Source organism: Sciurus carolinensis, chromosome 12, assembly GCF_902686445.1.
Source record: "Sciurus carolinensis chromosome 12, mSciCar1.2, whole genome shotgun sequence".
Lineage (NCBI taxonomy): Eukaryota > Metazoa > Chordata > Mammalia > Rodentia > Sciuridae > Sciurus > Sciurus carolinensis.
In genome coordinates, this window is record NC_062224.1 from 63,888,104 (window position 1) to 63,911,212 (window position 23,109).

The 23,109-nt window shown below is 39.5% G+C and overlaps 1 protein-coding gene across 1 annotated transcript in view; it reads left to right on the forward strand.

The window, feature by feature from the left end:
- Dusp10 (dual specificity phosphatase 10) overlaps positions 1 to 14,508 on the forward strand; it is a 39,292-nt gene extending 24,784 nt beyond the window's left edge. The window contains 2 exon segments of the mRNA XM_047521476.1: positions 9,780 to 10,151; positions 13,237 to 14,508. Coding sequence (XP_047377432.1) covers positions 9,780 to 10,151; positions 13,237 to 13,502 — 638 coding nt within the window. The 3' untranslated portion in view covers positions 13,503 to 14,508.
- Positions 14,509 to 23,109: the final 8,601 nt, after the last annotated feature.

The following is a 23,109-nucleotide window of genomic DNA, read 5'->3' on the forward strand; positions in this document are numbered from 1 at the left end:
ACACCCTGGTGACCTAACTACCTCTCACTAGGCCTCACCTCTTCAGGGTTCTACCCCCTCTCACCATTACCACATTGAGGAGCAAACAGCTAGCACATCAGACTTTGGTGAATACATTCAAACCACATCCAAATTGTGGCAGGCTTCTAAAGCAAAATACCATGAACTGGGTAATGTAAGTAAGAGAAATGTGTTTTCTCAGAGCTCTAGATGATAAAGACCCCCACCATGGTGAGGTCTTGGTTCCAGCATAGTTAGGTCATTATGGGAGCTCTCTTCTTGGCTTGAAGTCGACCTTACTGTGTCTTTACATGGCAGGGGAAGACAAATCTTTCTTTGTTGTCTTTCTTGTAAGGCACTAAATCTGTCCTGGGGAACCCATTCTCATGACCTCACCTAAACCTATCTTCCTTAAGATCCCCACCTCCAAATATCATCACTTTGGGGATTAGGAGTTCAACATAGGAATTTTGAGGAGATATCATGAGTTTATAGCAGAAACAAATAATGCACTCAGCGAAAGAAAGGATAAGAATTCTGCCCAAGTTTTGGAGCATATGTAAATTACCAAGTTAGTTCTGTTCCTGTGATGAAATACCTGAGAAAAACAACTTGAAAGAAGTAAAAAGGTTTATTTTGGCTTGTGGTTTCAGAGATTTAAGTGCATGGTCATTTGTCCCTATTGCTTTGGGCCTGTCTGCCAAAACATGGCAAAGGAGGCCTATTCCCCCTATGGTGATCAGGAAGCAAAGAGAGAAACAAGAAATGGACAGATTCTAGTATCCCCTTTGAGGGCACACCCCAGTGACATAACTTCCTCCCATAAGGCCTCCACCTCCTAAAGGTTTTAGTTTCCCACTTTATGTCCTCTGGTTACTGTCTCACTCTGGCCATTCATTGTGTTTCCCCTTGTCTGGCCTCTGGGAGCTGAGATGGGGGAGTCAAAGGAACAAGTGGGCCCACCAGAAATTCTGCTGTGACCTTTTCTCTCCAGATGAGACCCCAAGGGAGAGCACAAGGCCATCTCCCTGCCCCGCTGACAGGAGTGACCAGGAGAAGTCAGCTCTGCCCACCCCCATCCTTAGGTGGTTCCTACTGAAGCCAGCTTTGAGGCAGAGCAGGGCTGGCCTTCACTCCCTGTGGCAGGAGGGGGATCCGTGCGGCCACTCTGACCCAGCCACCCGCAAGTTTTAAAAACAAATCTGTGGATTCATAGACCATTCAAGCACCCCAAAATAGTCCAGGTAGAATCTTACTCTCTTATCTTCTTCCCATCTCCCTGGATGGGTTTTTGAGGTTGAGGGACACAGATTGGGAGACAAAGACCACGGGGCTCCTGTGGATCGGGTCACAGGGTGCTCTTCCTCAGTCTCACAGGCTCCTGCCAGGCGGGAGGGGGCTGCAAGCTCTGGGAACTCTGAGATCTTACCCTTTGAATCCTGCTCACATAAAAGTCATCTGCTCATTAAAATAACACAAAGCTGTTTAATTGTTGTCTTTGTGGAAAATTACATGACTGTCCTCAGCTGTTGCTTCTGGCAGTGCTTTCTGTTCTAATGTAAATAAATGAGGTAACAGATTTAAAGAAGCAGGCTGTATTTACATACTTGTGAAGTAGCCTCTCAAACAATCTGCCTGTGTTATTCAAATACACACAAATTAAACTTGTGCTCTACCAAACACTGGTTTCTCCGCAAAGCTTTAAAGTAGAAAGTGTGGGGAGGGGGCAGCAGAAGTGTACCTCCCTTGGGGTAGTGACAAGGGAATGCTGTTTTTTTCTGTGAGGACTATGTCACTTTAGTAGGCTGAAGTTTAATCCCCAGTCTTTTTAGGCACCAGTTCTATAGAGAGGGAGTTAGAAGCCCAGAGGCAGCTTCTGAACTCAGGAAGGTAGGGCCTTAGAGCAGAGGGCAGGATCTCTTAACCACGGACAGAACATTCCAGGGTCAGTCAATCTTGGAAGACTTCCAAGGAAAGCTTTATTTTCAACTTTTATAAATCATAGTTCCTGAATCATTGGATTTTTCTGACTTTGTTCACTTTGGGGGGAGGTAAATATTTAGGCAAGAATTTTTAAAAATATATTTTCTACTCAGGGAAATGCAAAGATTTTATCGAAGAGAAAGCCTTCTAGTACAAGGGCCCCTGCCACAAGTTAATTGACTGAAAATAGTTGTAGAAGCATATAGAACCAAAAATTTAGAAGAAAGCACACTGCTAATTATATACAGATAAAGAAGGAGCAAAAGATACTGTTTTTAGTCCTTGGTAAATGCATTCATAATCAAGCATTAGCTGATTTCCAGAAAGCTAGATTTCATAGCGGACCAAAGTGTTAAGGTAGAAGGGATAGCGCATCAATTGAAGGAAATAAGAATAACTTGATGACAGAGTTACAGCAACTATGTAAATAATGTCTGTTTCATGTGAGCATCTGTAAATTGTTTGTTATGTTTGTATTTTGTCCATCAGAAAATACAATTTTTTTTTTATGAGGGACATTGTGGAAGTAATTTCTACCTATCATTTGTCACTAAAGAAGGCATGAGAGATGACTTTTTACTTTAGTTTTTTAAATTTTCATAAGTTATTTCCATAAAGAGATTGCCCCCTAGCTCCATACCTTTTACTTATAGATCCTCCTGCTAATATATCAGCAGATCACCTGATGTGACTATGGCTGGATCCTGTGTCAAAGGGACTTAAATAAAACTGGTCCTGCCCTCCAAGGACGTAGGTTCTGTTAAAGCTATTCATTTGGATGTGCATGAAAAGCAAAATAGTTTTAAAAGAACAAGTTTTCATTAGCACAGTTTTACTTGGAGAGCAAGGCTACCTGTGTATGTGGTGACTTGATGAAGCTAACTTCTTGAGTGGTCACCGTGAGACAAATTGTGGACATAAAAATTGTATGTCTTTCCTCAATAAGTTCAGGTGTTCACAGCAATGTATAATATTTATATGTAACTTTATTATACAACTATTTCATATACATAATGTTTCATACCTCCATTTTTAAAACTTTTAGGAATGCATGTGTATATATGTGTATACACACACACACACACACACACACACACACACACACAAAATACATATATATGTATATCCCAACAACTTTGCCCACAATGCATTTTTGCTATTTGATAGCCTAGATATCTTCTCCCCCACCCCCAAATTCTACTGAGGTCTTAGTACATGAAGAACTAAATATAAGGTTTCCAAAGAAGACCGCTAACCACAAGACCTGCATGCCACTTCCTCTTGTATTTGTGGAGTCTAAACTAGGCCCAAGAGCGAGGTTGAAGACTACCATTGCAGGAGCAGATCTTCAGTGGGCGACCCCAGGGCCTTTGCCTCACCTTCCCTTGCCTGTATTCCTGCTGGAGACTGCTCTGGCAGGTGGTCTCCTGTTTGCCAACTTGCTGAACCATCTGCCCATTCTTTATGGGCTAACCAAAGCAGAGCCTCCTTTGACTACTTTAAGGATAGTTTTCCTGAGTCTGACCACCTTCAGCACTCCTTGGCTTTGCTACACCACTGACAATTATCCAAATAGCTATAGGGTCTCAGTGCTTTCAGAAAGAGAACAGAATGGCTGGTTTACACATGATTTCATGAAATTATTATAATAGACCTGAGGAGTAGTCTCTCCATTCTGTAATTGAGACAGCTAGTCTAGAAGATGCGATTGAAAAGTGACTCTGTGACTATGCTGCTGTTCTCAACCCAAGACCATATGTTCTGTGCTGTCTCTGCCTTCTTGGGTTGACTCCTAAGCTACCTGTAGATAACATGTACCCCAGAAGAGAGGCCAGGAAGAGAGGGACTAACATCTTCCCAAAAGACTCAATAGTACACACTAAACCAGTTAATCAAGAGGAACTCAGCTGAATTCAAGATGCTGAGTTTTTTTTTATTATTTTTTTTTTGAGGGGGTGGTTTAACAGGTTTTGAGCTTGTGGCACCTCCTTGCTTTTGTCTTTTCACACACTGGTCATTTCACAACTGAACCAGGCCATGCTGGCTGAGGAAAGCAGTCACTGGCAAGCCTATGGGAATACTCCTCTGTGATAGGCCCCACCCGCAGAGCTGCTGGACCCAGACCCCGCATCTGTCTTCTCTGAGCAATAGGAATATGTGTCTCTTTGTTCCTCACCTTTCATCTCTTGAAATGACTCTGCCACTTCACCCTTCTTCTCTCTTCAGTACGGTCTTTCTTCATCCTCCTTGGGGAAGAAATCTAGGTTCCCTGGGGACAGGATCATAAAACAATTTAATTGGTATATCAGTTAAATTGAATCAATGGTACTGTGAAATACCAATTGTACCTGTGGAGTGTGAAGACAATTTCATAGAAAAGAAGAAGTCAAAATAATCTTTATGGATCTTACTCTTACTCCAAATACTTCTCCAGTTAAGTTGGGTGCCATTCTACCCTGAGAATGATGAAGTTATTCTGACCCCATTTTGAAGGTTTCAGCTTTGGACACCTTACATCAGCTACAATTATCTATGCTTTGTTCTTCCACAAAGATCCTCCTGCATGTAGGTAGCATCTTAAGAGGCTGCTCCAATGTGCTATGTACGGTTCTCAAGTCCATCCCACAAACTCGTATCCATGTTATTCCAGGATCTTTTCCATTTACGTTATGCAGTGTTGTATCCATGTTGTATTCTATGAGATGATAGAGAATATTATATATGAACTACACATGTAAAAAACTGAGGTTCAGAGATGTTCAATAATTTGAAGGAAGTAAGACAGCTAATAACTAATAGGAACCAAGATTTTAACTAACTAGTCTGACTCTAATCTGTGATCTTTTCCATTATCATCAGAGTACTTTTTCACTTTAAAAGGCTGATAACTGAGTAGGAAAAACAAGGCCACAACAGGAGTAATCAATATGTTTGCAGCAAACTCGTACAAAAGTCCAATTTTAGACTATACACACCCTCTCTTTGGACACTAGTTCTGTTTGCCGATCTTCAGAGAACGTTTTCCTTCAAGTTCTGGGAGGTGCTACTTCCCAGCTTAGCATCAAACCAAAAGCTTGTGTGCACAAGGACTGTTCATCTTTAGAATGTGAGAGCTTTCTGTTTATGGATTCTACATGTGGATGTGGGTTTGTTGACTCCTCCCCAGCCAGAGAGCACGACACGGCTTCTGAATCACATCACAGAGGTCTCTTCTGTTTCTAAGGCTGCCGTGGCCACTATAGCAATGGGAACTGCACTGCGTCCACAAAGAGGTTTCCCACTGAAACTAGAATAGCTTCTCTGGGACAGTCACTGTACTGACCTCCCTTTGGAAAACAAAAACAAAAGCAAAAACAAAACAAAACAGGCAGGTGGTATTAATATGTATTTTTCTTTAGGTGTGCTGGATATTCTTTGCTGTTACCATTCAAATGACATCAATGTGCTAACCGTGCTCATTTTGGCAGAGAACCTAGTTTTGAAATAAGATTTGAAAATGTCCCTCAGCATGGTTGCTCATGTCTCAAAAATGTTTTCACTATTGACTGCAGGTTCTTGTGTGCACAAGGAGGTTTAGTGTTTGGTAGGGATTAGGGGGAGGAGGATGGGAGGGAAGAAGAGTTTTATTTTAAAAATTTAGTGCTCCTGTGGAAAAACCAGGAATCCAAAGATATGTAGTCTTTATTGGGAAAGTTAGACCAAATAAATTGTAAAGAATGTATATGTTTAGGAAGGATAGGGAGCTGTTGTTTTCTTTATGATAAAATTATATTGTCCAAACTTTTAACACTTGATGCATTTGTTCTTAGTTATTAAATACCAATTTAAAAGTAAAAACTCTATAATTTCCTTATAATTTAGAATCATTATGAAGCTGATTTTTTTCTAGATCTTTATTATTTTATTTTTTAAATCTTTAAGATTACAGTTTCCCAAAGTATCAAAGAAAGTGCTTCCTGTGTGCTGGGCATTGTTATAAAGTATTTTGTATTTATTAACTGGTTTAATCCTCACAAAGTACCAAGAGGTAGGCACTGTTATTATCCCTGTTGTATATATGGGTAAACTGAGGAAGAGAGAGGTGAAAAACCTGCCCAGCATCTCACAGCTAGTGTCTGACTAGCCATCAGACCCTAGTGGTCTGACCTCAGTGTTCCTGTTCTGAATCACTGCATACAAGCACAGATCAATTGCAGGGGCGACCGGGGCGATGGTACTGGGGGAATAAGAGGTTAATTATCAAACACCAGTTCGTATACCAAAACCTTTACATAGACTTCTTCTATCGCAACCCTATGGGTTTGTGATGTGAAATCCACTTGATCAGCAAACTGAGGCTTTAATGGGAGAAAATGATTGTGAGACCTTTGAAGGTCCCATAGCTCCTACCGAGCAGAATCACTATTATAGTCTGGGTCTATCTGCCTCTAACACTGCTCTTATGCCATGCCACACGGCCTCTACCTCAATTGTTGGTTAATTACCGTTTTGTAATATTCTCATATAGTAACAACAAGCATAATTAAAGCTCCTCATTAAGCAATCAGGCAGGATGGCCTCAGGTGGTGTTTGATGGGGTAGGGTGGGTGGAAAGTAGTTGGAAGAGAAAACCATGTCGGTTCTACTTATCCCCCTCCCCTCCAGCTGCCAATTCCACCCACTTTACCACCGCCAAAAAAAAAAAAAATTCCTGAAGCTTACTCTCTGAAAAAATATACCACTGCAAACTACTACTGGTTCATTTGCTTTAAACACCATCCAGAGAGAGTTTTTAATGGCAGTGCGTAGATGTGTGTTACCCTTAGATGAGAGCTGACGCTTAAGTTGATGAGCAGCCTGGAAATGAACAGGAGACTATTTCTTCAGACCCTCACTGAGAATGTCCTTGTCTCTAGCTACTATGTTTGAATTATAATAGTTCATGAACAGAGTTCTTACATGGCTCAAACATACATACAAAACACATAATTTTGCACATGAGCACACCCTGTGATTTGGAGCATTCTGTGTGTGTCTGTCTCAAATTCCCTCCATCCCCCTCTCCCATGGGTTTTTTTCCCCCCATTAGGCAAATGGAAGGCCATGCCACCTGTTAGCATTACATCATTGGCTCCCCGGAACACAGTTGCACCAAAGGCCTTAAACAAAGTAGTTCTTCATGTATTGTTTGCACTCAAAGAGCTGATATCATGCCAACTGATGTCATTGTATGTCTTTGTGTAACTGCTATGGCAACTGGGCAGGTGGGGAGCCTCCAGCTGATGTCATTGGGAAAGGAGGTGTAGAGACAGAATTTTAAAAAGCCGTATGCTGTTTTTTTTCTGTGTGGGGTGTTTTCTGGCATGCTTTTTAATTTTTTTATTTTATTTTATTTTTTAACTAGCTGCTTTTAATACAAATTGCAGTTGAGTACCCTCAATAAGAACAGAGAAGTTTTTTTCCCACTGCTTAGAGACTTCTTCTTTTGAAGATTATTTTTTTTGGGGGTTGGTCTTTCCTCTCATCGTATGTGGAAGAATGCCTCAACTGCCTTTTTCTTAAGAAAAGAATGAATTATGCTTAGGCTCTCACCATACAATCAGTGTGGAACTGTCTACTTGGATTTTTGTGGAGGCAAAGCTGAGCAGATTTTAAAATAACTCTTTAGAGTTCCTTTTGAACTTATCATAGTAACAATGGCTAGTTTTTATTTTATTTCATTTTTTAAAAGTATTCATTGATGAAGTTTTTCTGGTGTTTTTTTCTTTGTACTGTAAAAATTTTCTTTGGGCTCAAACTTTATCCATGATTTCACAGCCTAATAAATAACTATGTAAAGGCAAAGTTTAATTGTGGAAATCAGTTAGAATGAGTTAATAACTCACTTTTCTTCTCAAAAAACAAAGTTTTGACTTTACTTATTTCAGATGAGTAAAGTGATCATTATATGGCCCCTTTGAAATTTGTGTGGATTGTTACCATCTCTTGATGACAATGTGATTTCTCTGTCTTACACAACTGTCTCAGTGTACATGGGTTGTACATAGACATGATATTTGTTTTAGACTATGGTCTGGACTTCCCGCTGTGGTTGCCACAGATGAAACTTGAAATGGAGAACACATGTTAGGGTCTGAAACCTAGTGGACAGATAGACTTCCTGTAGTTGTTTCAACAGAACCATATCCTGTTCATACTTGTGCTTTCTGCCTGACTCCAAGGACTATTAAGACAGACACAAAACATCTATGGGAATGAATGTTGTATACTGATGGTTTTCAGCTAATAGAAGTTTTCCAATTTCCCCTCTTTTCAAAGAGAAAGCTAGAGGATATCTATTTTTGTCTAATCAGAATGTTAGAGCTCATTTAGTGGTAATGTCAACTTAGATTTCATAGCCCTAACATGTATATTGTGTAATTTAAACCCAATAATAATCCTTTGAGTTTATCCATGTGTGCATTTGAATGCAACAAATATTAAAGGAAAATTTAAACAATAAAGTATAATCCATACATTTCCTAACTTAAAAACAATTGTGTTTCTCTCTCTCTCTCTCTCTCTCTCTCTCTCTCTCTCTCTCTCTGTAGTCCTTCAGCTTTTGGTAAATACTATTAACTTTTTTCATTTAATACTAAACATTTGTTCATACACTTAACTAATGCATTATAATCCATGGAATGAGTAAAATAAATTTTATCTTTTAAATTTTTATTTTGTTGTTTACTCTCCCTTTTCCATTAGACTGATAATGCTATAGTGAATGTCTTCACATATCTTTGGTTAAATGACTTTCCTAAGATACATTTCCATAAGTGAAATGTGTGGGGGAATGTTTGCATTTAGAAACTGGGAAAACAGATACAGCTTAAACTTTTTATGGTAGACCCATAACTTTTGGAGGCAGAGCAGGGCTTTACGTTTGAAGTATATTAGATCCATTAGAGTTTTCCTGATGGGTTTATGTACCTAAAACCCTCAAAACTCAAGTGTAAGGGATTAGGCTGCTCTAATTCCCTTCTACCGAAATCAAGGCTGACAAATGTCAGGAACGTACAGGCAGAATATCAGAATGAGACCCTAAGGATTACCCCCAACCCTGCACACATGGCCCTGTCTTGTCCTTTCCAAGCATTTCTCCGCTGCTTCCACCTAACACTTGCTGGGCAATAGTATGTGGCTGACAATGTGCTAAACTCTTTACATGTATTTATTCTTAGACTCATAGTCACACTCAGAGATAATGCTATTACCCTTATCTTAGCAGAAGAGTAACAGAGAGAGAGAGAAGAGCTTGCCCAAGTCATAGAGCCAGGAAAGTGTGGCATTGGGATTAGAGCCATGGTCCCTGTTGTAACCAACCCGCTGTATTGGGAGCAATACAGTAAGGTGAGCATGAAGGTGCAAGGTGGCATGTGTGCAGTGTGGTTTACAAGCAGTTCTCAGCCAGAGGACACCATCCATGCCTTCCTCTGCTCTCAACATGCAAGGTTCTATGTAGGCCACTGAGCATATGGCTCATGGCTCTTTGAGGCAGATCACATTTGCAGCTGATGAAATTGCCTGATGCTACGTGAATCTCACTCCTGAATCATGTGCCCCACTTTGTATAAGGAGCATGTTTCTAGAGTCCTCCATGCAGAGATACCCTCTGAAGCTGGTCCTGGAAGCTCCCCAAATGGACTTGCATTTTTGGTTTTGGCTTTATATAAACATGTACATAAACAACAATGAACTCTGATTCTTACTGTGAAGTTGGCATTTTTTTGGCAGCTTTGAAATCTTAGTCTCTCTTGCTTTCTGCATTTGTGTTCCAGGTGGACTTAGTAGTTTTAAACAGAACCATGAAAACCTCTGTGACAACTCCCTCCAGCTCCAAGAGTGCCGGGAGGTGGGGGGCAGTGCGTCTGCGGCCTCGAGCTTGCTACCTCAGTCTGTCCCCACCACCCCTGACATCGAGAATGCGGAGCTGACGCCCATCCTGCCCTTCCTGTTCCTTGGCAATGAGCAGGACGCTCAGGACCTGGACACCATGCAGCGGCTGAACATCGGCTATGTCATCAATGTCACCACTCACCTTCCCCTCTACCACTACGAGAAAGGCCTCTTCAACTACAAGCGGCTGCCGGCCACTGACAGCAACAAGCAGAACCTGCGGCAGTACTTTGAAGAGGCTTTTGAGTTCATTGGTAAGAATCTCCCACAGGAGTCCTTGTCCTCCGCCTTCCTTTCCTTCTGGCTTCTGCTTTGAAATCAAGTCCAAGGTTTATTCCTATGTTACCAAAAAACAGCTGCTCTGAGGTGTTTCAGGTTGTTACCTAATGCAGCCAAAGTGTCCTCCTGATTCATAACCCCTCAGATGTATCGGAGTCATCAGGATGGACATGAAAGAATAACTGGGTTGACATCTGTTCAACTAGAAATTCTCATCCCTCAAGTTCTCAATGAAAAAATGGTAGTGGTTAGCATTTACATGCTTTAAAACCAGAAGAATGGAGGGAAAGTAAGGAATTGGGGATTGGAGCTGGTACTGCTGCTACCTAATCTGCTAACTCCCCTCAGAGCCCTGTAGGACATGAAATAGAGTGAATACATAATTTTTAAATGCCCAACCCTCCCTAGTACCCTACTTAGCCTATTTACCCAGCATGAGAAGTGATTGCATTTCCTTACCTTGAATTAAACTAATCTGCAATTGGTATCTCTTCACCTGAGACTGAGGCACAGGTAGCATTTGCTGAAGGGTTGGTCCTAAAAAACTTTTTCAGACTGGTAATGCAATGGGGAACCTCTTTATGCATTGCATCATTGTAGAGGAGGGAGAAAGGGTTAAGTGGTTTCTCCCTTCTTCCTGCTTTGTTTCAGTTCTTAAGCCCTAGATAACAATATGGAGTGAATGTTAGTACTAATGAGATGATATAAGATTTCCTATGACATTTTGTCCCAAACTCAACTAAAGCAAGAAAGATCAGGTTATGTAGCCCAAGGAGAAAAATTATAGTAATAGAAAGCTCTACTTTTTAAAAGGAAGCAACCATCAGCCTAATCCTAATTAAATTTTGTTACTTCTGCAGTCTTGGACTGTTGTAAGACTCAAGTGATCATTTGGAGAACACCAGCATATAGCAGACACTCAATGTTTTTCAAGTGATTCTGTTATCTCTACAAAGGGGTAGCCCAGTACTTTTCCTCATTATTGCAGCAAGCTGTTACTGGCCTCTGTCCCATCATGTTTGATGTTCCTTTGTCAGGGGAAAAAAAAAAGACCTCAGGTTTAACAACCTGGTGGATTTGCTGGAGAGCCAACAAGCTTTGTTCATGTTGCTCAGCTCTTTGCTAACTGTATCTTCAGTGTAGGACCATGGGATATTCAGTTTGGAAGGAAATTTAGAGTGGTCACTGACCTCAGATAAGTACAGTGACTTCTCCAAGTTCTCAGAATTCTAGTGTCAGAGGAGGGACAGAGATCCAGGGTTCTTGACTCCCAGGCCATAGACCTTTCTACAAAACATTGGGACAGTGTTCATAATTCCCTATTAATTAATTCCCAACTAGCAAATGTGTGTAAAGATGCTTCAGAGTCTTTATTAATAAAATCTGAGCCAATCCTTGAGTCCTGAAGAAGAAAAGAAGAAATATTTGTCCCTTAGTAGATAAATTGATATATGATGTCATGACTGCTATTCCACCTGACTTCATTCTAGGCAGAGGACATTGGGGAAACTACTTCCCATTTAATGAGTAGCATAAGATACAAGCGTCCTGAGAGGATTTCAACCAAAGAACTCGCATTCCTTATAGATTACTCAGGTTTACATGCTCTTTTAGAAGGCAAACCAAACCAGTAACAAATGGCATTTAGCCTGAAGACAATTCAGAGTCACAACCTGCATGGCACAATTTTATTTTGACTGTGATCAGATAAACTGAAATCTCATATTGTTGCTTTCAGTAAACAGAAGATGTTTAACATAATAACCACTGAGAGTTTAGTACAAACTAGGTGGAGCCTAGGTTTAGAGCTTAACTGTGCCAGCATACTCCTGAATCAAGTGATAATATTCCCATATTCCCTGAGGCAAGATACCTGGTTTTGTTCCCATTATTCAGACAGGAGGATTGAAGCTCTGAGTACTCAGATTCTGAGCCATGGTGGGGATTCCTCCATCTTGCAGATCCTTGCCATGTTGGAACAGCCCCCATGAATGCAAGGGGGATTGAACACTTAAAAAGAGGGTGACACTGGCTAAACCATAAGTTTTTAAACTTTGCCATGATTGACTTTCCTGGTGAGAAGCTAACCATCACAACATTCTAGCTGAGTTTTATTCCTTAACTCTGATCAGAGTTTAGTATTAAAAACTCTCATCCATTTAATGTCAGTTCCTGTACCAAGCAATTCTATAGTGTAAAGAAAGAAAAGTGGCAGGCATGGTGGCACATGCCTGTAATCCCAGCAGCTCAAGAGGTTGAGGCAGGAGGATCTCAAGTTCAAAGTCAGCCTCAGCAGCTAGCAAGGCCTTAGGCCAGTTAGCAAGACCCTGTCTCAAAATAAAAAAAATTAAAAGGGCTGGGGGCATGGCTCAGTGGGAAAGTGCTTCTGGCTTCAATCCCCAGTACCCTCCCCCCCAAATAAAAGAATTATTTTTTTCTGTCACAGGTGAGAAGGGACATTGTTAATGACTGTAGTTTTGATAAATTCCACAACATGGCAGTTGGAACTAATGTCCTTAATTAGAAGGAGGACTATATTATATATACTCAAATTGTGTATGCATATATTTATGTATATGTGTGTATAATTTTCTACTCCCTACTTCTATTCCATCTTCTGTGCCCCTCCTTCCCTTCCTTCATTCCTTTTTCTTTTTTTTCAATAATGATTCAAAAAAAATAATAATAAAAAGGAGTAAGATGTTTGACAGATGTTCTAATTGATTTACGGCTTGCTTAACACATAAGCCCTTGTGTTGGAGGTCTAGCTTCAGCTCCAGACCTGCTGTGAAATACCGTTCCTAGGAGTGTTTCATTTACTCCGTCTCCTCTCTAACTGTAGACAGATAGCCTCTAGCTCATCTAATATTGATTTTAGCCAGTTCTGGAAGTTGGGACCTAAGCATGCAGAATTGACTCGTACATTGCACTTGGTTTTAAAAACCATTCAAATTCATTCTTCCTCTGTGAAATGAAGCCTTGTCAAGTTCAGGTCCACGTTAACCTGTCTCTGTCCATCTCTCTTTCTCCTTCCCTTTACCTCTGTCTCTCTCTTTTCAGAGGAAGCTCACCAGTGTGGGAAGGGGCTTCTCATCCACTGCCAGGCTGGCGTGTCCCGCTCTGCCACCATTGTCATTGCCTACTTGATGAAGCACACACGGATGACCATGACTGATGCTTACAAATTTGTCAAAGGCAAACGACCAATTATTTCCCCAAACCTTAACTTCATGGGGCAGTTGCTGGAGTTTGAGGAAGACCTAAACAATGGTGTGACACCGCGGATCCTTACACCAAAGCTGATGGGTGTAGAGACGGTTGTGTGACGGTGGTCAGGGCGGAAAGGATTGCTGCTCTCCTTTGGGGGGTGAAAAGGAAGGAGGATGGGTTTTGTTTTGTTTTTTTTTTTCCTTTTTTTTTTTTCGTTTTTTAGTTGGGGGTAAAGTTTGTGAATGGAAACAAACTTGTTTAAAGACTTTATTTTTAATGAGTGTGAGAAGACTCTAACTTTTGATGCCATTGAGATTTACTTCCCACAAACTGACAAAGCAGGGAGGCTAAAGAGGTCATTTTTTTTTAAGCCAACAATAAAAATATAGTAAAACTTGTTTCTTTCCCTTTTCCTTTTAAGCTTTTTGTAGAGTTTATGACTAAATAGTCTGTGCAGGTTCATAGACCTAAGATACCATATAAACCATTTAAAAAGAACCAAAAGTAAGTAGAAAAGACATTGGATCATGAAGACCTGGGAGCCACCTAGGCCATCCATATGGAAAATAAAAACCCAACCAAACCAAGCCCTGCTGTGCTCCTTGGTGCAAAGAGAAGATCAGGGCAGCTTGAGTGGTCTAGGAACCCTTCACACATTCTTAAGAGATAGAGAATAGTGTTTTATGCTCTGGACTTTCTTTTCCCCCTCTCTGGGTCTAAGAGACTTTTTGAAATAGCGAGGAACTGACTGACCATTATACCATAGGCCTTCACTGGCTTTTGTGCAATAATATGGTGTTTTGAGTGTGCAAACACATTAGAGCTGGCAAGTGAATGATAGACAAATAGTACAAATTTGCCAGCTTGGAGAGAGAGAAAGAAATTCAACAAACCAATTACTTTCCTTCCCACCTTTTTCCTGTTTTTGTTTTTGTTTTTTTGTTTTTTTGTTTTGATTTGATTCTGGTTACAGTGCCATAAACCTTGTTACATATGTATATCAGAATGTAAAAAAAATGACAAAAATTTATTTAAAAATATTTTTCGCTAAAAAAGACCTTTGTGTGTTTCTGTTGATTGTGTAAAAATTTATTTTCATTATATAAATGAAACTCATTTTGGGATGTGTGGTTTTTGCCCGCTCTTTTACCTCAACTCAAGATCAAGCCTCTCTTACCTCTGGAAGCTTGAACACATAACATAGACATAAAGCACATGTTTTTACATAGGAAGAAGGAGATGAGGCTGTGAAGCAGAGAAGCTATGAGGAAGCCCAAGAGTTCCAGGGTTGATCTGCCCAGTTATTGTCTCCTCCTTTCCCTATAATCCTCTACTGTCATCCTCATCTATAAATATAATTCCTTTTACATTGTGGAAACCCTAGTTAAGGTGACCTTAAGAATATGAGGGTTCTTATCAGCCTTTGAGCCTTGATAATCAAATCACTGCCACATTGGTTATAAGTCAGTGATCTCCCAATGGCTACTTGATAACTGTGACAATCTGCCATTTCTGTCTCCACTGTCCCCATTGCCTTCATTGCCCCTTGTTCAATTGACATCTTTGGAGGCATTCATTGGGTAGTGCATTCGCAACATTTGTTGTCCCCGCTCTTAGCAAAGTGGACTCAGTTTGGCAAGTGAAACTTACCTATGACAACACTTGGTTAATGTATCACAGGGTTATAAGTCCACAGACAGGTGGGGGTAGGGGAAGAATACAATCCAAACATTTCCTGTTTTATTGAAGTCTATGTCTAGAGGGACTTAGCCATAGGGAAGATTTGCAATAAACAAATTTTCCAGGTCTGAGTAGGAGTTGAAGGATTCTGGCATGTCTGATGCTATGAGACTCTATTTGACGTAAATATTTTTGTGAACGTTTGCTTACAAATGTTATAACAAAATATTTTTCATGTCTATTTTTAGTAGATTTCTGCTTAAAGTGATTAAATTTTTCTTTTATTAAAATGGAGCTTGAATTTAACAGTAATTAACAGCTATTTGAGATTATTTTAATACAAGATATTAATCAGTTTAAAAGTAAATCTGTTACAGTATTTATACTTAATTCATTAGCAGACTATTTTCTTGATGTTGGAGCATATTTGAGTAAACTTTTGATATATAATTAATGATTTAAAATTTATAGTAATTTTCCAGACTCTCAAGTCCAAATGTTAAATTTCTCATAGTGTGTAAAGTTCTTTCTTTCAAAAAAAAGAATACAGTTTCTGTTCTTGAGCTACATGAAAATGATTTATGTTTTTGGAAGTTTATAATTTTAAGAGAAAGTGTGTCCTGGGGAAGACAGGAGTCTTGCCAACCAGCATACCAAGAATTCTGAAAGGGACTCAGGTCTTTTCTTTTAATCTGCTTTGGGTCTAGTTTTTTAAAGAGGAATTTACACACTTCATGAAAATAATATGGATTAACCAAACCATTGCTCTAGAAATCAGACTTCACAGGTTTCTAGGCCTCACTAGTTGCTGGGAACTTCAGTACTAAGCTAGGAAATTACCATGTTTTTGTGAGAAAGCAGAGTCACTGACCAAAGTATGTATCATTCTCAGAGAACAGCAAGGGTTACTTTATGCCAAATGAACTTAATCATTTACTAGAATAATTAAAAGCATTTACAGTAGACATCATTAACTTAAATTGGACAGACCAGGTGCTCCATCACCTCTGTATACATTTATTTCAGTAAAATAATTACTCCAATTAGTGAATATTAACCAGAACAGACAGTTCACGTTTTGTGGAAGCTTATGCCAGCTACTTTTGAATAAAGATGGGCAGTGTGGGAGGTAAGTTGGGGAAGATGACAACAAAAGACATATACAAAGGGGTATGAAAGAAGAAAGACAAAACCCAGCACTTACATGTGGGCAGTATATAGGGAAAGATAAACTTTCCATAGAACAATGAAATATAAGAAACAGAATATTAGAATAAAAAAAAAGAAAAAGCTATGCTGCTGGTAAGGAGCTAGAACTTGGATCACACTCCAAAAGTGGACTAGGAATGCTAATAAATTGCTCTAACTAGATCCTCCCTTGTGGAAGGCAAGAATTCTGGCAAGCTGGACAGAATAAGCAATTCATGTTGACCTTTGCCTTATATTTGGACAGGCACTTGAAATAAGGCACATTTGCACATATTTGTGGGATTTTCTCCCCAAACATGTAGCATTCAATTTCAGGTGTTCAAGTTTAAGCTCTGATCAGAGATAATTGTGTATGTGCATTGTAGGAAAGGAATAGTAGAAAATTAAGCACTGGTGCCCAGAAGGATAAGCAATAATAAAATATTTAGAAAAGTTAGCGTCTAAAAGGACATTTGTCTATAGAAGACATTCAGCCTTTTGGAGTTGGTAAGATATGAATGCAATACTGTCCACAGCTTCTGATTTCCTCCTCTGTGACCACATTTGTCAATGTTTGGTGCAAGACACATGTATCAGGATTTGATCAGAAGTGAAAACATTGGAAGACATGGAAGGAGTTTATTCTGAGGGGCAGACCTCAGGCAAGTGTGGAATCTAGTGAAATCAAAGGGAAAGGATTGCCTCTGTCTCTGATGACCTGAGATATCCTGGGTCAGTAAGGTCACTGGGGAGACAAGTTGGATATGAAATAGCAGAGAAAAAGGAATTAGGAAGACAAACTGGAGCCCACAACGGCCCTTAACCAACTTCAATGTGAGTTATTTGAAGAACCTAGTATCCTTTGCCCGGGAAACAAACCTAGCGTAAGACTTGGTAAATCTGAGGATGGAGATCGAGGGACAGCTTTAGAAGCCGCAATCACAGCTTCTGACCTAAAGTGAGCCATGGGACCAGCGAAAATGTGTGCTTGTGAAAATGATTCCAGGTGCTCCCTTCAAAATATAATGGCTGCTGCTTCCATTCTGCTTCAAATTTCCCTTAGGGCAAATCCAGTGTGAACCAGGAAATGGAGTTCTGAAATGGAGTTTTGATGTAGCGGAGGTGAGACTATATAAAACCACCACAGTCCATCCCTTGCCAACTCTATTTTTTTTAACCAAATGTAACATCCAAATAAAGACATGAGCAAAATGATGCTAACAATAAGCATCCGTCACTTCTACAGATGAGAACACACTTGCCCTTTCCTCCACCCAGTATATAGGGCCCATTTTGTCACTTTATTCATTTGGAGGTGATGTTAAATCCTCAACTAACTGAGATCCAGTCTCCATTTGAAATCCTGAAATATAAGGAAGTTTGAATTTTGTCTGCCAAATGATAGGCTAAAACCTGGGGCCTTATAAATATGATCTAATTTGAAAATGGGGTCTTTGGGAGGTAACCAAGTTAAGAAAAGGTGGGCTTAATTCAATAACTATTTCACTTATTAGAAGAGAGAAATTCGGACACGCATGCCCCCAAAATGTCCTGTGACAATGGAGGCAGAGGTTGGAGTGACCTATCTCTAAACTGAAGAACACAAATGATTACCAGCAACCACCAGAAGTCAGGAGAGAGGTGGAACAGACTCACCTTTAAAGCCTCTCAAAGGGAATTGACATAGCCAACACCTTGATTTTGAACTGATAGCCTTCAGACTACATGAGAATACATTTCTGTTGTTATAAGCCACACAGTTTGTGGTATTTCATTATAGCATCCCTAGGGAACTAATACAAAAGATAACTGCATTTATCACATTTCATAGTAGATGGACAATAGGAGATAAAAAAGAATTGGTTAATACATTTTATATCAAAATATAACTTTTACCATTCTAATTTCAATAATATCTTGTGGATATAGCTGATATTTATAACTTCCTTCAGTCACTTACCCATTCCATATATCTTTTGTCCTCAGCAAACATATCACCTGGTCATAGTGACCTAAATCTTCATTTTTGAAGGATCCAGGCCTTGGCAATTGGACTTGTATGGGGCATTTTCCATTTACTTGGTTACAGTAAGAAAAGTTCTCACAGGACATGAGAGTAAAAGAGATATCCTTGAATTGCAAACATAGCTCTTAGTCCTATAGTCCAGTTTCCTTCTGTTCCCCACCCCCATGTTCCCCCATACTGGGAATTGAACACAGGGCTTTGTACATACTAGGCAAGTACTCTACCACTGAGCTACATCCCCAGCCCCCTATTTCTTTTTGAAGGTCATTATCATTCCTACCAATATAGCAAAACTCTGCTTTATTTGTTGATTCTTTATCAGTGAGGAGCCCAAAGTGGCCAGCAGGCAGTATCACCTTCCAGATTAATGGAGTTACTGTAGCATTTCCCAATAGAAGCATCTTTCCTTTGATAGCTAAGACTTCTAGACCAGCAGAGCATAACATTGAGAGTGGAGAGAATACATTTTGCAAGTGGATCACTAGTGGTAACAGTGAGAGGAACTCCTCTTATTTCCACCCTTTGATTCCTGGACCCAGGAATAATGAAGAAATAGTAACATATTGGTTGCTGGTTTAGAGAATCCACTGCATCTTTCAGGGCATTACCTAGCCTGATAAAAAACTTTCTTCCGTCTAACACACTAAGGAAATTGTCAAACGAACCATTTCACCTTCCAATGATGGATAACAAGGTAAAACTAATGCATTCTATGAGCATGAATGAGCCTATTCCAATGTTTTTTTTTTTTTTACTGCAAAATAAATTCTTTGGTCAGAAGTAAAGCATTATGGCATATTATGATGATAAATAAGATGTAAGAATTCTATAAATTCACAGTTGCACTTTTTTGGCAAAAGTATGGCAGGTAGGAAACACAATATGAAGATTAAGTTTCTATGGACTAAAAATAAACCACTGCCCTTTTATGATAAGAAAAGTCCTTTGTAACTAACCAACTGTCAGATAGGGACTGATTCTTCCAGAGGGTTGTACTTTTTCAGGGGTTCAAGGTTGGTCTCACTTTTGTTGGACTGACCATTTCTCAATGGTTATAGTCAGATTAGCCTTGGTGAGTATAAGTTCATGTTGCTGAATTCATACAAACTCTCCACATCTGCTACTAGAGCCACTTTGCTTACAAACTAATCAAACAAGAGAGGGAATGACTGGAAAAAGAGATCTGACAGAGGTCCACAAAATGGTATCTATCCCGAGGTTGAGCTGTAGTGAGCATTCACATTGGCCATTCTGTGTCCATTCAAGGAAGTCTGTCCATTTACTACTTTCTCAATCTTTCCTCTGACCAATTTCTATCATGTTACTTCTGAGTCCCTGATTATCCATCCAAACAATCAGTTACTGCCCATGAAGCAATGTAGATTCATATCACTGTCTCTCTCTCCTTTTAGGCAAAATAGTCAGGTACACTGATGAAAAATTCTGTCCATTGGGAAAAAACATTCCTTCACCTATCTTCCTGGATCACACTTGAGTAGGACTGCAGTGGTGTAGCCATTTGGTTTTGGATGATACTAAGATATTATGTGAAATTTTCTTTAAACAAAGTCAAATATTTATTTTTCAAGTCCACTGAGATGCTCCCAAGAGTCTATGTATGTATGTTCCAAGAGATTATAGCAAACCATGGGACTCTGAGTCACTTACTTATTCAATGTGCTTGTGCTTAATCTCATATGTTACACTTCCACTTGATAATGGAATGCTGTCATTCATGCCCAACCTAGATTTGCTGGATTGGCAACACTTAGTCCATCAGGAGAAATTCTTTAATTGACTTATTGGATGAATGGCTCTATAAAGTATCCCTGTCTACACTTTTAGTGCCATGGAATATACTAGCTCTAGATATAAAAATAGCTGAAGGTTTCTAGGTCACATAAACTCTGAAATTCCATATCACTGGAATGACATGGAATTATGTGTACTAAATGAGTCATTAATGCAAGCCCAAATTCAAGGGGAGGAAAATTAAACTCCATCCCTCAATAGAATGGGTAGCAAGGAATTTGTGACCATCTTTAATCCACCACAGTTCACTTTGCATATTACAACTAACATGAGGAAAAGAACCTACAGGAGGGAGTAGGTTTGGAATGACTGTAAGGAAAATAACAAAATTAATTTGCTCCAAAAACTGCTTCAAATGGTATTGCAATTCAAGGCTAGCACCTCAACTCTTCTCTGGCCTCAAGGATTTATCTTCCTCCATCCTCCAAACCAAGCCCTGAGGTATGGGGATAGAGATCAGAAGGGCAGAGGTAGAACTTCCTGATGGTTGACTCAACTCTTTGTTCTGATAAGAACATCTTCCTAAGAACAACATCACCCATCTTTTTTTTTTTTTCATCCAGATCACACTTCAGTGATGTAGTGAATTTTTAAAGTTGTTGGTTTCAGAGACATTTTATACTCCATAACTCAAGGCTAATTATCTGTACTTTATTCCCTCCTTTTGGCTTGATATATTTCAAAAGGAAACCTGAATGCTCCTGAAGAAGAAATTCCACAGATCCTATCTGTGGATCCTATCTGTCCTATCTCTACTTATTCTATCCAAAGAATGAGATCATGTCCAAAATATCAGTGACCAACATTCAGGTCTGATATTAGCTTTGGGAGAGACCTCTCACCATGGGGAGGATGGATGTCCCGCCTGGTTACACTCAGCATGAACTTTCATACTTATGCCTTCTAGAGGGTGTTTGACTTTGTTAGTTAGCTGTGGGATGTTGGAAATAGATTCTGCCTTGTCTTTGGTTTTCTCAGTTGCAGACTATTGGCAGGAATTCTAAAATAAGCAATTGATGAAGTGATCTTTGGTAAAACTGGTACTGGAGATGGGGTTGGAAGCAGAGTTTAGAGAAAGAAGCCAATAAACAATTGTTATTGATAGAGTTATTGACAAGTAACCCTTGTGAAAAATCAGAGTTTAATTCCAAGTAATCCAAGGGGTGAGGTAGGTGGTGTTATTATTTACTGATTTATCTTAGTTGTTAGATAAGGTAGGGGAAGAAGCATCAATTCCAAGCCATTTCCAGTCTTCTTAGAGGCAGGCAGAGTGGCCAAATTTCTCAAGCACATAATCACAGGTTCAGCTCTTTCAAGACAGGCCAGTATGTCTTGCAAATGATAAGTAACAGGGAGCAAGACAGAGGATGGACTCCGTGTGCTGCAGGCTGCACAGCTGGTGGAGTTCCTTGACATCCCATGCCTCTTTAGCCAGTTCTAGTCCTGGTGAAAATAGACATTCAGAGATTGACAAAGTCTCCCTACATGGGTAGGAAATCTGTAACATCTTCTTGTCTCTTGTCTTTTTCCATTCATTGCCATTATTTCTTACTAACCAGATCCCAAATCATTCTTTCACTTCCTTTTCCTCCCTCATCTTTTTCCCTGAGAGAGTTAAACTTGCTTTGCTTCCAAAGGGTATTTATTCTCTGATGATTGACTTGGTATATATTCAGACCCAACACTTCTAACTTTGCAATTTCTCTCTCTTCCTATACCTACTCCTTTCGTGCAGTGAAACACGATCATACACAGCACCTTGGATTTGTGTGTTTGTTCATCCATAACAGTGTTCTTTCATGATAGAGTGTATTTGTGGAAAGAGGATAAATGGGGAGATGTAATCAAAGAGAATTTTCTAAAAACTGCTTGTCTTTGGTGACAGAATAGGTTGAAATTTTTATTATGAAGCTTCTGAGCACTCCTCAGGCATATCTGACACATGATTGCCTTAAGAAATGATGAAATTATGATATTTCATTTGACCTCATGATTGGATAAATGTGAAGTTCAAAGTAGGGAGGGAGTACTTGAATCAATCATCTTCTCCTTAATCATGGCATTTATCCTATACTGGGGAGCATTTCTCCTCTGGATGAACACCAACTGAAATATCCTAGAAGAAAACACACTACACTCTTTTCTAAAGGGTTCTCCTTATATAGTGGAAACACAGTAGTTATGAGTCCTGTATGACATTAACTAAGTAATTTAACCTCTCTGGGTCTTATTTTCCTACTTTACCTGTTTGTTGTGATGATTAAATGAACTAATGTGGGCGAAGCATCTAGGTTTCACCATGATGTAAATGATACAAAACCAGGAGTCTTGACAAACGTTACTTCCATCAGATGAGAGGTTTTTTTTTTTCTTTAAAGTAATACCAAATTTCACAAATCTACTAAGTCATTGGGGGTCCACTGAGCAATAATTCATACAAATAATGCTCTCTAAGCAGGAGAAGCAACTAGAGAGACAGAACTGAAGGTGCAAAGAATCCAATTATCCATTCTTTGGTTTTTGCTCAGTATGTGTCTATTCCAAGAAGATCATCAGAAAGGCATTTCCCTTCTCCTAATTTGAATATGAGTGGCTGGAATGCTCAGGGAATTTATTTTTCCAATGCCAGACAGCACTGTGCCTTACATTTAGCATTTATTTATTCATTCAATAAACATTTGCTTCTTTTGTATCTTGCAGTGACCCAATGCACAGCAAGACTACACTCTTAAGGGGTAGAATCCCAAGTAGTGTTCAGACTGTAAATTTCTGCAGGGCAAAGAGGCCATTGGGTCTGTCCAGTAGCATCCAACTGGGTGCCTTGCTTATATTTCATGTAGTGTCTTATTACTGATTAATCAGAGCATTTTTATCCCATGTGTCCACCATCCAAAAAAATCTTCAGCTCACAAAATTTCAGAAAACAATTCTCATGAGCTATGTGAGATTTCTCTGAGCCACTGTATTTATGTGTGATGGTAAAACAACAAAAATCTGCTATCTACCTCATAAGGATG